The 17,524-nt window shown below is 41.1% G+C and overlaps 1 protein-coding gene and 1 long non-coding RNA gene across 3 annotated transcripts; one reads left to right on the forward strand and one right to left on the reverse strand.

Annotated features, from left to right (window-relative positions):
- On the reverse strand, nt 1-6,875 carry LOC116878222. Its single transcript, XR_004384802.1, has 3 exons — nt 6,798-6,875; nt 962-1,010; nt 1-372 (listed from the first exon to the last, which is right to left on the reverse strand). It is a non-coding gene; the product is annotated as an uncharacterized LOC116878222 (long non-coding RNA).
- Nucleotides 6,876-9,557: 2,682 nt separating this feature from the next.
- On the forward strand, nt 9,558-16,926 carry LOC116878221 (5-hydroxytryptamine receptor 3E-like). Of its 2 annotated transcripts, XM_032875486.1 has the most exons (9): nt 9,558-9,624; nt 11,359-11,525; nt 12,034-12,078; nt 14,718-14,827; nt 14,998-15,167; nt 15,492-15,652; nt 15,983-16,187; nt 16,353-16,568; nt 16,697-16,926. In XM_032875486.1, exons 1-9 carry the CDS (start codon nt 9,558-9,560, stop codon nt 16,924-16,926), a joined length of 1,371 nt encoding a protein of 456 aa, XP_032731377.1. The 2 variants fall into 2 exon arrangements, with proteins under 2 accessions (XP_032731377.1, XP_032731378.1); XM_032875487.1 differs by lacking the exon at nt 12,034-12,078.
- The last annotated feature ends 598 nt before the right edge of the window (nt 16,927-17,524 follow it).

Below are 17,524 nucleotides of genomic sequence, written 5' to 3' on the forward strand. Positions count from 1 at the left end.
CTCTGCTTCTTACTAACTAGGTGACCTTGGGCAAGTTAAAAAGTAGAAGACTAATAGTTCCAGTTTCAGAAGGTTATTTTGAGGATTGAATGAAATAATTCTCATAAATGTTATAGAACTATGCACTCAATACATGTCAGCTGTCATTACAAAACAAAAACCAAGAAGCAAAAATATATACACTTAAAATGATGTTTAGCAATGAGTGTTTCAGATTAGAAATGGTCTGAACATCCAATAAATATCCATTAACTCAATTTAGTGTCAGTCCAAAGCTTTACGTTACCTAAGCCCCTTACCAATCATCTTCAAGCTGACATACTTCCTTATTTTCTGAAATGAGGAATATTCGGTTTATATCTGTTCTTATTTCTACAAGCCAATCAGAACAGAGATTCTTACAGAGGCCTTATAATCAAATTTAGTAATGTCATCTGGAGATAGAAAATATTTCACTTTCATACAATGAGAGGTAAAAACCTTTCTGAACTATAGACATAATGACAGACAAATAAGCGCAAATAGAACTTTGAGCTTGTATTTTAAAATCTCAGCCATAGGTTGAGTAGACACAAAATTACAAAAATCCATGGTCCATATAAAAGACTTGTTCTGTCCACAGTGGATATAAATTCATTGAAAATTGATCAGAACTCAAAATAAACAAATATATAAACAGAAAAGATAAGTAAACCAGTCTGACACTTTTCATCCAACAGGATGTCTCCTCCCCATTAACCCATCTACAGAAATCATCAAATTGTCAGATCATTAAGCCAAATTTCCAGTAAGGAATAATTTATCAGATAAAACAAATTGAAAACAAAATGAGTAGAAAACAAAATTAAAATTTGGAAAAACAGAGAGTCACCAAAGTCTTACTGCCTCTTTGCATTCACCTCTGGAAGCCAAAAAAAGATGTGCGCAGGTTTACACCACCGGTGAGATTGATGAATGTTACCTGGTTCTGTCAGGTGAATCCATCGGGCATCTTGGTGGAACTTCCAAAACTGTTAAAAGATAATTTCAGAAATATACAAAATCATGAATCTCACAGTTATAAAAATGAATATGTGTTAAGATTTTGATTTTCCTCATATGATACGAGGGAACGAAGCAGATGTAATAACTAGTTCAAAGGAAAAGTCAAAAGAACACATATTTATATGGAATAAAGGAATGTTGAGATGAATTAAAAATAGAGACAAAATTGATTTTTCCACAGGGAGGAAGTTAATTGCATCTCTAACAGGACAAAGTTCACCTATCTATCAGCTACTTAACAACTTTCAAGAGTCGCAAAATCACTGAAAGACAAGAAGCATGGCTAGAATCAGAGAGCCCTGAAGGGTGTGCTATAGGTAATGTAGTTTTCCACTGAAGCACAAACTTCTTTCTACAGCTAATCATAATTTACTGCTTACCTTGTGCCAGGGATTGTGCTAAATGCTTCATAAGCTTATCTTATTTAATCATCATGATAACCTAAAGCGGTAGGTATTATTATTAAGAATATTCTGGAAAAAAAAAAAGAATATTCTGGGGGCACCTGTGTGGCTCAGTCGGTTAAGGGGCTGCCTTCAGCTCAGGTCATGATCTCAGTGTCCCGAGATCCAACCTGCATGACTGCCTCCCTGCTGAGGGAGCCACCCACCCACCTTCACTCATGGTCTCTCTCGCTCTCTCTCTCTCAGATAAATAAATAAAATCTTTTTTTTTAAGTGTGGTTTTCTTAAGGGTACTGTCCATCCTTGCACATGCTCCTACTCACTCTCTTGCTCTCCCTCCCACCCACTGAGAGAGACTTACAGCATCTCACTTAATGTTGGAATCACACACACACACATACACACACACACACTTTATAGTAAACATATGAAAACTTACTCCTATCTCACATATTATTTACTCAAGAATGAACCTCTTGATCTAATTCCCTTGGGTAGATATGCTGTCAGAATTCAGAACTTTTCAGATTTAAAATAATAGATTGCATATACCACATACTACATAATGCTTCCACGGGGGCTTGGGACAGTATTCATAATCAAACACAGTTCTATTTCTGCAGAAAAAAAATGTATGAATAGTCACACTAAGAGGAATAAATACAGATCATAAACAGCTACATGTTTGTTCAGGTTAGTTGTGCTGCCAAATCAGTTCACCCTAAACTGACCAAAAATATTTTTATTATCAGAACTTTCTGGATTCCAGAATTGTGGATAAAGATTTGTGGGGCTATTTATAACAATGTAAGAGTTGAATAGGCTACCTGATGATGTCCAGGTTATTTGACATTTAATTAAATATTTATTAATTTTGATTTTTCAATTTTCTTTTTATATTTGGAGCCAATAACTTTTTCCCAAATCTCAACCATTTATTTTATCTTAAAAAATATTTTGTTTATTTATGTGAGAGAGAGAGAGAGAAAGCACAAGCTGGAGGTGGGGAGAGGCAGAGGGAGAAGCAGACTCCCCACTGAGCAGGGAGCCTAACCTGGGGCTGGATCCCAAGGACCTGGGAATCATGACCTGGGCTGAAGGCAGACTGAGTTCTGACTGAGAAATTAACTGACTGAGCCACCCAGGCACACCCAAAATCTCAACCATTTAATAGGCTAGTAGGAATCTCTTGGATTCTGTGCACTGTGCCCCCAGTACAGAGAAAATACTCTGGTGGATTTACATAAACAAGAGAAGAAGGGACTCAGAAACAAGAATAAAAACAAAAGGGTAGCATGAACTTGTAAGAAAAGTAAAGGGAGGTTAATGGCCAGAATAAGTGAGTGCTTGAGAATAATGCTGAAATGAGGAAGGAGAATATTTACTCAGTGCCTATGAAATGCCTAGCACTGAACTAACTTTTCAAACGCCATCTCTTTAATCACAATCCAAAAACCTATAAAGGGGGTATTATTATACCCATTTGGAGATGAGATCAAATACTCAGAATTTAAGAGCTTTCCCCAGAATTAAATAGTTAGTATGTAATGGAGCCAGGATTTGAATCTATGTTTTCTGATTCCAAGGTTGATACTCTTCCCGCCATAATGTCTTGATATATTCAGAATAGAATACATACATGAGCAAGAGTCATCCTTGGGGAAGAGATTTTATTTTATTTTATTAATTCTTTTTATTAACATATAATGTATCATTTGCCCCAGGGGTACAGGTCTGTGAATCACCAGGTTTACACACTTCACAGCACTCACCATAGCACATACCCTCCCCAATGTCCATAACCCAACCACCGTCTCCATACGCCCCCTCCCCCCAGTAACCCTCAGTTTGTTTTGTGAGATTAAGAGTCTCTTATGGTTTGTCTCCCTCCGGATCCCATCTCGTTTCATTTTTTCCTTCCCTTCCCCCAACCCCCCCCACCTACCTCTCAAATTCCTCATATCAGGGAGATCATAAGATAATTGTCTTTCTCTGATTGACTTATTTCACTCAGCGTAAAACCCTTTAGTTCCATCCACATCATTGCAAATGGCAAGGTTTCATTTCTTTTGATGACTGCATTATATATATACATATATATATACCACCTCTTCTTTATCCATTCATCTGTTGATGGACATCTAGGTTCTTTCCATTGTTTGGCTATTGTGGACAGTGCTGCTATAAACATTCGGGTGCACGTGCCCCTTCGGATCACTACATTTGTGTCTTTAGGGTAAATACCCAGTAGTGCAATTGCTGGGTCATAGGGTAGCTCTGTTTTCAACTTTTTTTTTTTTTTAAAGATTTTATTTATTTATTTGACAGAGATCACAAGTAGGCAGAGAGGCAGGCAGAGAGAAAGGAGGAAGCAGGCTCCCTGCCGAGCAGAGAGCCCGATGTGGGGCTCGATCCCAGGACCCTGAGATCATGACCTGAGCCGAAGGCAGAGGCTTTAACCCACTGAGCCACCCAGGCGCCCCTGTTTTCAACTTTTTGAGGAACCTCCATGCTGTTTTCCAGAGTGGCTGCACCAGCTTGCATTCCCACCAACAGTGTAGGAGGGTTCCCCTTTTCTGCATCCTCTCCAGCATCTGTCATTTCCTGACTCGTTAATTTTAGCCATTCTGACTGGTGTGAGGTGGTATCTCATTGTGGTTTTGATTTGTATTTCCCTGATGCCGAGTGATGTGGAGCACTTTTTCACGTGTCTGTTGGAAGGGTAAGAGATTTTTGTCTTTTCCATTAGGCAGAATAATTAAGCTGAGTGGAGATAAGCAAAAATGACCAAAAGAATTGAATACCAACAAATATAAGGAAAGAGGAAAAAGACACCCAACTAATTCAAGAGATTTTACATCTCTAAGCCTGAATGATTTTCATCAAAGGTTAACAAAAGAGTCTGCAGATGTAATTTCAGAACCAGAGTTAGTAATAGTCACGGATCACGGAGGAAAGGAGTATCTGATGAATGCACAAATATTTTCCTTATCTCTAAAATTTGGGGGGGAGAGGTAAATTCCAAAAACATTAGGTCAGTAAAGTTTGACCACAATCTTCAGCAGAACTCTTAAATGGAATCCTAAACAGATGACTTACAGAGCACAATATAGTGATCACTATTTCACTAAAACCAATAAGTATACCAAAGTAAGCCCCTCTTCTCTTTTATATGCTTCTTTAACTGATTCTGAGAAAAGGGTCTTAAGTTAAAGCTTATGAACCCTGAAATTGTATGCAAAATTTAGTGCATGTGAACATTTTTCTGGCTGGACAAAAGGTCTTTTAGCTTTCATTAGATTCTCAAAGTAGTAGACTCGGGGGCTTTTGTGACCTCATGGCAGTGGGAGAAAAGGGGTCTCCAATCAGCCTGTGTGGGTACTGTGAGTCCTCTCTTGTCTCCATGGTGACATCCCTTGTCTCTTGGTTGCTGGGTGCTCTGATGGCACCTGCTGCTTATAGTCTGTCACTGGCAAGTTCTTTGTTAGTGTCTTGGCTCTGATAGAGTTTTCCTTCACTGGCTTGGTTCCACCTCCACAATCGCTGCGGCTGTAGACCCCTCTGAGCTGCACACAGGGCCTCCATCTGGCCTTGACAGTCCACCCCAAAGCAGAGGTGTTTCATCTGTCTTAGGAATTTCTGGTTCCCTCCATATTTCACAGGGACCAGAAGAGAGGCAGGAGTGCTAACCCAGGCCCTCTCTCTGCCTAACCACTCTGTACTCTACAGCTTCCACATACCAGTCTGGGGCTACAGGGAATAGCAGTTTCTTTCCTGGATCCCAAATGAGTGATGGGGCATAAGCCTCCTCTGCTTTTTTGGCACTTTTTTTTTTTCCATTTCTCTCAACCTACTTAGCCCCCTCCCAACCATGCACATATGCATGCACACACACAGATTTCAGCAGAAAATCAATGTCTGTGTGTGTGTGTGTGTGTGTGTGTGATGTCACATGTGAATGTTATCACTTACTCCCTTCTCTCCTTTGTCCCATATTCTATCATACCAGAAGAAGAAGGATTTCATCCCCTTCTACTGCAGCAGAGATTTTCCATAAGTCATATTCTTACAGGAGAAACATTTTCCCTCCCCCACGTCTATAATAGCAGAAGGGTTACAGAGGAAACTGATTTCTGGAGCTGCAAGGAGGTAAGACGAATGTGTGTCGGAAGGATACAGTGAGGACTGAAAATTTCATAGGCTTCGTATTTTTAAACATTACCCCATTACACATGATAATTGTCTTGAAATATTTCAAAGTTTAAAAATATTTCAAAATTCTATCAGAAGATAGAAATAACTTATTCTACTATGCAGCCATCAAAAGAAATGAAATCTTGCCTTTTGCAGCAACATGGATGGAACTAGAGGGTGTTATGCTGAGCAAAATAAGTCAATCAGAGAAAGACAATTATCATATGATCTCCCTGATATGAAGAACTTGAGAGGCAACGTGGGGACTTTGGGGGGTAGGGAAGGAAAAAATGAAACAAGATGGGATCTGAGGGAGACAAACCATAAGAGACTCTTAATCTCACAAAACAAACTGAGGGTTGTTGGGGAGAGGGGGTGTATGGAGAGGGTAGCTGGGTTTTGGACATTGGGGAGGATATGTGCCACGGTGAGTGCTGTGAAGTGTGGAACCCTGACAATTCACAGACCTGTACCCCTAGGGCAAATAATACATTATATGTTAATTAAAAATAAAGAAAATTTTTTTTAAAAGAAATAACTTATTCTTTATTCTCTACTGGGCTGAAATTACACCAGTGGTGAAAGCTACAAGAATGCAAATTTGGACTTTTAAAAAACTTTCCAGTAACCAGAGGTTTTGTTCAAACATAAAATAGGATAGCACAAGAAATAATGGGATGGTGTCACTGGAAATGTTAATATGTTATTCGCAACTAATGAATCATTGAACATTACACCAAAAACTAATGATGTACTATAGGCTGACTAATTGAATTTAAATTTAAAAAAACTCACATGTTCGGATGACCACTGATCAAAGCTACATAGGGGGAAAAAATCCACCTTGGTTTAAAGTTTATAATAAATGGGGACGCCAGAGTGGCTCAGTCGGTTAAGTGTCTGCTTTTGGTTCAGATCATGATCCCAGGATGCTGGGATCGAGTCCCACGTCAGGCTCTTGCTCAGCGGGGAGCCTACTTCTCCTTCTGCCTGACGCTCCCCCTTCTTGTGCACTCTCTCTCTATCTCACTCTCTGGTAAAAGAAAGAAAGAAAGAAGGAAGGAAAGAAAGAAAGAGAGAGAGAGAGAGAAAGAAAGAAAGAAAGTTAGTTTATGATAAATGACCTCAAAATTACCTAAAGATACAGATTCTCACCTTTTTTTTTTCCAAATGAGGTTTTCATCGCTTATCTTCTGACATCATTAGCAAGTAGACTGCAGACTGACATGTATCAATGTCAGTTTCCTCCTCCATCTCAGACTAAAAAAGGTGGCCAAAGACTTGAGGCCAGCGGTACAGAGGAAAGGTCATATGCAAGGAATTGAAACACTAAGCCTGTGTCACATATCAGTATGGAGTCTAAATTTGCACTACTCATATGATGTGGGATATTCTTAACACACACATATACACACAAGAAATGACTGGACCTGGTAAAAATCCAAAGGCTATGTCAGAGGCAAATGACAATTTTCTTTGTAGGGAAACTTCATAACCCAAGCACATGAAACTCCCACTGAAATAAGCTCCTACTGAAGATGAATGTACAGTCAAGAGTCACAAATCATGAGGAAACAAACCACATAAGACAAAGCTAGCAAAATAGTTAGCATACCAAGAACTAGATATAATAAAACAATCAGAAAGGAAATGTAAAACAAATACGCTCTACCTAAAGAAAATTCAGAAAGTTCTACTTAATATGGATATTTTATTGAGCAAGGAACAAACTGTTGGAGAATAGGGAGACTTCTAAACCAAAGTAGTTAAGAAACTCAAATCTCAGCAGTTACAGCTCAGTTTATAAAGCATGAAATGCGGAAGTGCATTTTCTACTGTGATTGGTTACTAGAACCTTACACTCTTTTTCACCACAGGCTTACTCTGTAGCTGATTAGCTAGGAAGGTTTTTTGGGTTTGGGTTTTTTTTTTTTCCCCCCTTAAGTAAGCTCTACGACCAGTGTGGGGCTTAAACTCACCACTCTAAGATTGAGAGTTGGGGCATACTCCACCAACTGAGCCAGCCAGATGCCCCATGGCTAGGAAGCTTTAAGGTCATGTTGACATGAAGAAATCTTGACTTTTGTTTAGGTCAGAGTAAGAATTTAGGGAAATCATGATAGTTTTAAGTTTTGGTTGCATTATTGTGAGTGTTTGGTCTAGGAATATATTTAAACTGTGGTCTCCATTTTGGTTTTGCTTTAACAGTTCCAAATAATAAAAGATTAAAGAAATATTAGAAACCAAAATGAAAGAACAGTACAAGAAACAAAGAAAGAAAGGGGGGGGGAGGAAGGAAGGGAGGGAAGGAGGGAGGGAGGGAGGAAGGGAGGAAGAAAGGAAGGAAGAAAAGAAGGAAAGAATGGAGGGAGGGAAGGAAGAAGGAAGAAAGATAAGAACCAAAAAGATTGGTTTGGGGGTGCCTAGGTGGCTCAGTGGCTCAGTGGGTTGAGCCTCTGCCCTCATGATCTCAGGGTCCTGGGATCAAGCCCTGCGTCGGGCTCTCTGTTCAGCAGGGAGCCTGCTTCTCCCTCTCTCTCTGCCTGCCTCTCTGCCTACTTGTGATCTCTCTCTCTGTCAAGTAAATAAATAAAATCTTAAAAAAAAAAAAGATCGGTTTCTTAAAAGAACCAAATAGAACTTACAGAAACAAAAAATATAATCACTGAAATTGAAAACTCAGTGGACAGATTAGGCAATAGTTTAAATATAATTGAGAAGAAAATTTACCTGGAAAGTAGATCTGAAAGAATTACTAGGGACATAGACAAATGGATAGAAAATATGAAAGAAGGGTATGTTAGGCAGAATAATGGTCCCCAAAGGATGTCCACATCCTAATGTCTGGAACCTATGAATATGTCAAATGGAAAAGGGTGAATTAAGGTTGCAGGTGGAATTAAATTGGGTAATTGGCTGACCTTGATAAAGGGAGAGAATCCTGGATTATTCAGGTCAGGCTATTGTAATCATAGGGGTTCTTAAAAGTGAAAAAGGAGAGAGAAGAGCATGGGAAGAAGAGCGATGGCAGTGTAAAAAGACTTTTTAATGTTAATGGCTTTAAAGATGGAAAAATGGGGGTGCCTGGGTGGCTCAGCGTGTTAAGCCGCTGCCTTCGGCTCAGGTCATGATTCCAGGGTCCTGGGATCGAGTCCCATGTCGGGCTCTCTGCTCATCAGGGAGCTTGCTTCCCTCTCACTCTCTCTCCCTGCCTCTTTGCCTACTTGTGATCTCTCTCTATCAAATAAATAAATAAAATCTTTAAAAAAAAAAGATGGAAAAATGGGACCATGAACCAAGGAACGCAAGCAGCCTCTAAAAACTGGAAAAGATAAGGAAATGAATTTGTTCCTAGAGTCTCCAGAAGGAATGCAGCCCTGGCAAAATCTCAGTGAGACTCATTTCAGACTTCTGGCCTACAGAACTGCAAAATAATAAATCTGTGTTTTTTAAAGCCAACTAAGTTTATGATTTGTTACAACAGCAGTGGAAACAAATGTGAGAGGTTAAAGGCATGTAAGGTAAAGGGAAATGATGCAACATATATCTAATAAGAGAAAAAGTAGAGAGAATATACTATTTTTTAAAGGGCTGAGAATTTTCCAGAATTGAAGAGATGAGTCTTCAGATTGAGAGATCACACAAAGGTCTGAGTGTGATACATATCAGCTAATATACAACCATACTCAACATTATAGTGAAATACAGAAGAGGGGAAGTCTTAACAGCAAACGGAACCTCCGGCATGGGCAAGAACAAGACAACCAGAACTCTCTTTCCAGGAAGGTAACAAATGTCAGTGGTCAACCAATGCTATCAGCATTCAAAATTAGACTCTAGGTGTGGCCTCTGATCCTTTTTCCTAGGGATTCCTGGGTGCTGGTACACTCCCGGAGACGAATTTAGACAAAGAAGATGGAAGGAAGCTGGTTCCAGAAAGAGAGATTCCCCTTCTTCCTTGTTCTCAATCTTCTGCTTCAAGGTAAGAAAGGGGCAACAACAGGGAAAAAAAGCAAAAACCCTCTGTAAACACCTAGAAACTTCTTACAAATCTCCAACTCCCAGAGATTATCTAAAATGGGCATTGTTATTTCATAATTTTGTTATAACAATGCCTGAACAGACATTACATCTCTGAAAGACAGAAAATATCCTTCCAGAGATGTCACACAGGAACACTTCCATTTTTCTTCCTGTGAACCATCCCTGCTTGTCTTCTTTTCCATTTAACCTAAATGTACACCCAACTTTCTATGTACAGGTATGATTCTTTTTCTCTACAGCTATGAAACCAACCCCATTGCAGCAAAGTGCTCGCTTTTAGCCATAACTTCCTCATCCACCTACAGGATCCAAGTGCCCTAGGTTAGTAAGTTGCCAGAGGGTAACAGGTGGAGAGTGAAAACGGAGTATGCCTGTCTTTCAAGGAGTGATCATGGTAGAGTGGAAAGAACATGGGATTTGGAGACAGATGAACCTGGGTTTGAATATTGGTCCCTCACTTGACTCCTAATGTAACCTTGGGCAAATTGGTTGACTTCTCTGAGCTCCAGTTTCCTCATCTGTAAAATGGGACCTACCTTGCAGAGTTGCGAGGATGCAATGAGAGAAGTGAGTAGCACAGTGGCTGCCCAGCATTTGATAGGTATCAATAAATGTCATCTCTCTCCCTCAGGTTGTCATGTAACTTCGGGATGGGGGAAATAGGGGAGGGCTGAACCAGAGGTGGCCAGTACAAGAAAGAGGAACAAATTGTACACCTAGTCTACTCAGTAGCAAACATTAGAAATGGTCCTCTAGTCACTCAAAGACCATGCTTGACAAATGAAAATTCATTGCTCATAGAATGATTTAAGGATTTGCCTGGAGAACACTGTGACTCTGGGAATGGATAAGGCTCGATGTCCTTGGCACACAACCCTCTCTCTCATTCCAGCTTGTTGTAACTCTAACAAATTTCTACCAGTAGAGAATTGGAATATTTATCAGTCAGAAAAGAGGGGAAGGCAACACCACAAAAGTCTCGAACTAGAAAACTGATAGAAGGCTGGGCAGCAAAATAAGGAAGGAAACTTGGGGCAGTGAAGGTGAAATAGGTGCATTCTCTTTGGGCACCACCCCCCAACGGAATCCTATCCAATGGCTATCACTGTCCCAGGGTTTGGTTTGCATATAGATTTGGGCATGCTTTGCATGGAAACAGAAAGGTTAGGAAGAAGGCCAGAGCCCTAACTCAGCTTACCACATTAGCTTCCATCATTTGCCTTCTAGCCCAACCCATCCTCCCTGGCCTTGGCGGGCAGCACCCAGCCTCTGGTCCTCTCTTGGAGATCTCCCTCCCCCAATCTCTGTTTCATCATTGGGGGTGTATGCTACAGCAGCATCAAACAAATTGGGGTTCAGATCAAGTCCAGTTTCTGCCCCTAAATATTTGATGTCAGGAATGTAATTCCTCTCACTGAAACCTAGTTGACTCATTTATTACATAAGGATAAAAATAATTTCTACCTGATAGGGTAGAAATTTTACCCTGAGAGGGTAAAATGAGGTAATTTGTTTAAAGGGTTTAGACTATGCCTGGGACATAGTCAATGCTCAATAAATGTTAGCTATCATTATTATCTCAGGCTACCCCCAAGTTCCTGTCATAGGGCCCTCTCATATAGGCAACATGAGACTTCTCTCCCTCTCCTCACACATTCTATGTCCTCTACAGGACGGAGCAGTACCTTTATCAACAACTGCTCAGGGTCTGCCCAGTATGGCGTGTATCCCACTGTTCTGGAGTCAGTGTTCGACAGGAAGGCCTTCCGTCCAGTCACCAACTTCAGCATCCCCACCCTAGTCAACATCTCCTTCACTATGTCTGCCATCCTAGATGTGGTGAGTGCTGATACCTCTAGCCCTTAATTTTTTTCCCACCCTTGGAAGGCAAGCCCTTGTCCACATTTCAGCTTCCTCTCTCATTGCTATCTGGAATCTGCCCAATGAGGATCTCAAAGAAACTATGTCTGGTTCAGCAGGATGACATATTAACAGCACTAGAAGAGAATTTCTTTTCTTCTTAGCCAGCAATTCTCTACGCTGGCTGCATATCACCGTTCAGGTTCTGCTCCCAGAGGTTCTGATTGGATGAAACCCAGACTTTGGTATTTTTAAGCTCCTCAAGTGATTCTAAGATACAGCCAGGGTTGAGAAGTCCTCCTGTGAACTCTCATTCATGGCCCAAAACATCTGTTTTAATCAAGCTTTTGTCCTTGACCTACATGTTGGCCTTGATCATAGCACCATTTTGACATATCTTGGGGGTTGGTAAATAGAAGTGGGGAGTGGGAGGAATGGACAGACTTCTTACCAGCATCACACTGGAAACAGGAAATTCTTTTGACAGGATGAGAAACTACAGCTCTTGTCATCGTTCCTGTGGCTGGAAATGGTATGGTCAATTCTGTTTATTCTCTCCCTTCATTTATAGTCAGAAAGGATTTTAAGCAAAGATATAATTATTACCTTTATGTACCTAACAACATAGCTTTGAAACACATGATGGGGGCACCTGGGTGGCTCAGTCCATTAAATATCTGCCTTCGACTCAGGTCATGATCCCGGGGTCCTGGGATCAAGCCCCACATCGGGCTCCCTGCCCTCTGCCTGTTGCTCCCCCAACTTGTGCTCTCTCTCTCCCTCCCTCTCTCTCTCTCTCAGATAAACAAATAAAATATTTTTTTTTAAAGAAAGAAAGAAACACATGATGGAGAAATTTAAAAATCTACAATCACGGTAAGAGGCTTCAATATACTCCTTTCAAAAATCAAGTAGAAAAAGAATAAAAATACTGTGATTTTTAACAGCACAGTTAAGGTACTTGATTTAGGGGGTGCCTGAGTGGCTCAGTTGGTTGAGCCTCCAACTCTTGTTATTGGCTCAGGTCTTGATCTCAGGATCCTGAGGCCAAGCCCCATGTTAAGCTCCATGCTGGGTGTGGAGCCTACTTAAAAAAAAAAAAAAAGGAAAAAACTAGATTTAATAAACATCAAACTTTGTGCCAATGAACATGCATAATCTCCTCTGACATAAATGGAATATTGTCCCACACTGATCATATTCTTGACCACAAAGATCTCAATAAAGTCGAGAAAGCAGAAATTATCTAGACCACAATCTCTGATCACAATACAAAAAAATGAAACTAACTTGGAAAAGATAGCACTCCCCAAGAAAACCCTATTTCTTGGGAATTTAAAATTAAACTTCCAAATACTTTGGGCTAAAGAGAAAATAAAACAGGGGCACCTGGGTAGCATAGTCAGTTAAGTGTCTGGCTCTTGGTTTCAGCTCAGGTTGTGATCTCAGGGTCATGATACTGAGCCATGCATCAGGCTCTGCACTCAGCTCAGAGCCTGCGTGAGACTCTCTCTCCCACTCCCTCTGACTCTCCCCCCACGTGTGCACTGGTGCGATCTTTCTCACTCTCTTTCACTTTCTCTCTCTTTTTCTCAAATAAATAAATCTTTAAAAAATAAACAAAGAGAAAATAAAATAAATAAATAGAAATTTTGAACTAACGAGAAATGAAGAGCTCTACATATGAAAACCTATGAATATAGCCAAAGTATAATTAGAATATATAAGAAATACATTAAAAAGTTTGTATCTTAAGTGCATTAATTAGAAAAAAAGAGGGGAAAATGAAAGTAAATGAAGTAAGTTTCCAGTTTGAAAAGCATGGTTGGGGGCGCCTGGGTGGCTCAGTGGGTTAAAGCCTCTGCCTTCGGCTCAGGTCATGGTCTCAGGGTCCTGGGATCGAGCCCCGCATCAGGCTCTCTGCTCAGCAGGGAGCCTGCTTCCCTTCCTCTCTCTCTGCCTGCCTCTCTGCCTACTTGTGATCTCTGTCAAATAAATAAATAAAACCTTAAAAGAAAAGAAAAGCATGATTGAAGGGAAGGAAAGAGGAGAAAAATAATAGTAATGATCATGTAATCTTGCTCTCAAAGTGTAGTTCCCAGATGGACAGCACTGGTAGATTACACCACCTGGAAGCCAAGAAATGCACACAGTTTTGGGTCCCACCCAGCATGATCAACCAACCCAGCATGCCCAAGACTGAGTAATTCTCAGGACGTGGAATTTTCAATGCAAAAACTAACAAAATCCTGAGCAAATCAGGATGAGTTAGTCACCCAAGCTAATGAATCAGAATCTACAGGTCAAGAGGATCCCCAGGTGTTTTATATGCAAAGTGAGAGTTGAGAAGCACTGATCTAGTACAAGTCTTTGCTTAATGTGCATAGAGCTCTCTGTTGTGGCTGTGGTTCCACAAACTACAGCTGCTGTTGAAAGTGTCCTTAGACCAGAAAAGCCCACCCAGAACTAGACAATCCTAGAAAACAGTTTTCAAAGAAGATTGCCAAACTTGGAAAAGAGAGTTTGGAAAGGTCATCCCAAAGACAAGGGAGGGTGGTGCCTGGCACCTGCCAAGGAGTGGAAGACCACTAAGCCTCTTGGGTTCAAAAAACCCAAGGGCTTGTTCAAGGTCTCTTTGCAATAAAGTCTGGTGAATGCAGTCTGGAAGACAGCTGAAGCCATGCTAGATATTAATACATAATACCTATGAACAACATTACAGTTTCAAAATCCACTGATAAGACTTATTTCATTTGATACCTACTAATCTCCTTATTTACACTAGGGAAATTCTAGCTCAGAGGTGCTAAGTTATTGATCTTTCATCTCTGAATCTCATTCCTACTGAAGAAAGGAGAGGATTTCTCTGGACACCAGTAATTTCTCATGGAAATGGGAAAGGAGAGTGATCAAAATTTATGAAGAAATGGATGCAGAGTGCTTCAATTCTATCAGTAATTCTTACTTATTGAAAAAAAAAAGCCAAAGTAAACTTATCAAAATATTTATTCCACAAAGTTGAGTAATAGAAACACACGTTTATTATATTATTTTATATACTTTTTATGTGCAGGAAATATTTCATAACTTTTTTTAAAGAAAAATCAAAGGACAGGAAAAAACAGCTTCAATTCATATAAGGCTCTCACCTCTTTTCCACCTGGGTTCTAGGTCTGGGATAACCCATTTATCAGATGGAACCCAGAGGAATGTGAGGGCATCACGAAGATCAGTGTGGCAACCAAGAATCTGTGGCTCCCAGACATTTTCATCGTTGAGTTGTGCGTATTAAGGGCTGGGAAAAGGCAGAAGGAAGCCCCATTTTCTGGAATCAGTAGAATTTACAATCTACCATTGGAGTCACTACAAGCGGTCTTAAATGGCTGAGAAATGACCAGAAAGGTAAGAGGAAAAACCATAACACCTGCATCCCACTCCATCTCTCTTACAGCATGGATGTAGATAAGACCCCAAAAGGCCTCACGGCATATGTAAGTAATGAAGGTCGCATCAGATATAAGAAACCCATGAAGGTGGCCAGCATCTGTAACCTAGATATCTTCTACTTCCCTTTTGACCAGCAAAACTGCACACTCACCTTTAGCTCATTCCTCTACACAGGTAAGTTGTGATGGAGTCTCAGAGATGTGGGTGAATGAGAGCAACCAATAAAACAACAAAAAATAAAATATAAAGAAATTATGAACAAATGGTGATCAAGATGTGTGGGTAGAGCAAAGATTAAGGCTCTATGGATGTTTAAATATTTTCCATAAAGGCAGATCCAAAATCTATCTTGTTGATTACCATCCTAAGCTCTTTCAAAGTTTCTGCCATATGGTAGATACACAAAAATATGTGTTTAATGAAAAGATGGAAAAAGAGAGTGAAGTTGAGTCAACAGGAAACCGTATCCTTGGGAAATGATCTGGATCTCCCTTTTAGTGGAGAACATTTTGCTCGGCATGGAGAAAGAAGTGTGGGAAATAGCAGACACATCCCAAGACATCGTTCAAACCCATGGAGAGTGGGAGCTCCTGGGCATCAACAAGTCCACCCCAAAGATGTCCCTGGGCACCAGCCTATATGATCAGATCATGTTCTATGTAAGTTCAGAGGCCCTTGCTTTTTCCTTCCTTCCTTGCTTCTACTCTTACCTAGAATCTCCACCAAGTGGGTATCTCCCAAGTTTCAGTTTTACTTCTGCAAGGCCTGAAACTTCTTTCTTGGCTGTCCAGCCATGCTCTTCTTCCTAAAGCTCACTGCTCTGGCCTTAATCGCCCATGGCAGGTTCTATACTTAATTATGAAGCTGCATTCTGCATACCTAAAGATCTCAGGGTGATATCGGACCAACAAGAAAGGCAGAGACACAATCACTACTATTCCTGAAGTCTCCAAATCCCTTATCCACTTCCCTCTCTTTCCTCTCTCAAGGTGGCCATCAGGCGCAGGCCCAGACTCTACATCATAAACCTTCTGTTGCCCAGTGGCTTTCTGATTGCCGTCGATGCCATCAGCTTCTACCTCCCAGCAGAAAGCGGGAATCGTGCCCCATTCAAGATAACCCTTCTTCTGGGCTACAATGTCTTCCTGCTCATGATGAATGATTTACTCCCCACCAGTGGCACCCCCCTTATCAGTATGTCCTCTCCAGCCATTGGGGAAAGAAGAGTGGGAAAGAATGACTGAACTAGCTCAGGGAAGGGAGATATCCTGGGAAAAGGAGGTTCTCCAGGATATGATTGGAAGAGAGAAGTCCTAGGTTGGTGCCTCTGGCCCACATGTAGGCCTACCTTCCCTCCAGGTGTCTACTTTGCCCTGTGTCTGTCCCTGATGGTGGTCAGCCTGCTGGAGACCATCTTCATCACCTACCTGCTGCACCTTGCCACGACCCAGCCCCCACCCATGCCTTGGTGGCTTCATTCTCTGCTCCTCTGTTGCACCAGGCCAAGAAAATGCTGCCCCACTGCATTCCAGAAGAGAAATAAATGCCTGGGCCTATCCCCTGCCCACCTGCCTGGTAAGGGCTCAGCACTGCACACATTTCCTCTTCCCACACAGTCTTTTATCTGATCCTGCCTCCTTCCCTGTCTCCCTTCCTCCCCAGGTGAACTTCATGGTCCTAGCTGAGTCTCTGTTTCTCTGTAGGTGTGAAGGAGCCTGTGGAGCTGGTGAGGAACATGTCAGGTCCCAGAGAGGCAGAGTTAAATGGTTGTCCTCAATCAACAAGGGCCCAGGAGGAAGATGAGACTAAGAAGCAGCACTTGGTCAACCTATGGGTGCAGTTCAGCCACATGATGGACACCCTGCTCTTCTGCCTCTACCTGCTCTTCATGGCCACCTCTGTGGTCACAGTCATTGTCCTCTGGAACACCTAGCCAGGATGTCTATCTGCTCCTGCTCCAGCCAAGAACTGCTTCTGGCTTCCAGAGACCAGTCAGGTTTTTCCCTTGTTGACTACCAACTGTCACAGCCCAAAGATGACCAGTTCCCTGTTGCATTCCATGCATCTCAATCCAGACCCACTGATCAGTCTCAACCAACTCCAGACATTTTCCTCTTGCATCTGCATTCTATAGACTTCCCTCAGTCTTCCCTTGCAGTTCTAGGCTCCCCTTATGTCTTCTCCATAGCAGTCCCACCTCCTCTGCTTGTTTACTTGTCCCAATAAATCATTCTACAGAGATCTCTGGTTCTTTATCATGTTTTCAGATAGCAAATTAACTATTCAGGACTGATAGTTGCAAAATATCACCTGTGCATCCCTCTGCCTGTGATAAAATTTTGATGTCATAACAGACTATTCTCTTACCTTCAAGTCCAATGTGACAATAGTCCTGTCTGGGAAGTTTTAATTTTCTTAGGCATTTTACTTTTTTTTTTTTTAAGATTTTATTTATTTTTATTTTAGAGAGAGAGCAAGTTTGAGCAAGTTTGGGAGAAAGAGAGGGAGTGGGAGATAATCTCTAGCAGATT

Source organism: Lontra canadensis, unplaced genomic scaffold, assembly GCF_010015895.1.
Source record: "Lontra canadensis isolate GAN:19392208 unplaced genomic scaffold, GSC_riverotter_1.0 scaffold56, whole genome shotgun sequence".
NCBI lineage: Eukaryota > Metazoa > Chordata > Mammalia > Carnivora > Mustelidae > Lontra > Lontra canadensis.

Bases quoted from the DNA above. Each gene is read 5' to 3' on its own strand.
- LOC116878221 (XM_032875486.1), top strand. From the start codon at position 9,558: ATGGAAGGAAGCTGGTTCCAGAAAGAGAGATTCCCCTTCTTCCTTGTT. The intron at 12,079-14,717 runs GTATGGTCAATT...CCTGGGTTCTAG, and splicing joins CGTTCCTGTGGCTGGAAATG to GTCTGGGATAACCCATTTAT. The intron at 16,569-16,696 runs GTAAGGGCTCAG...GTTTCTCTGTAG, and splicing joins ATCCCCTGCCCACCTGCCTG to GTGTGAAGGAGCCTGTGGAG.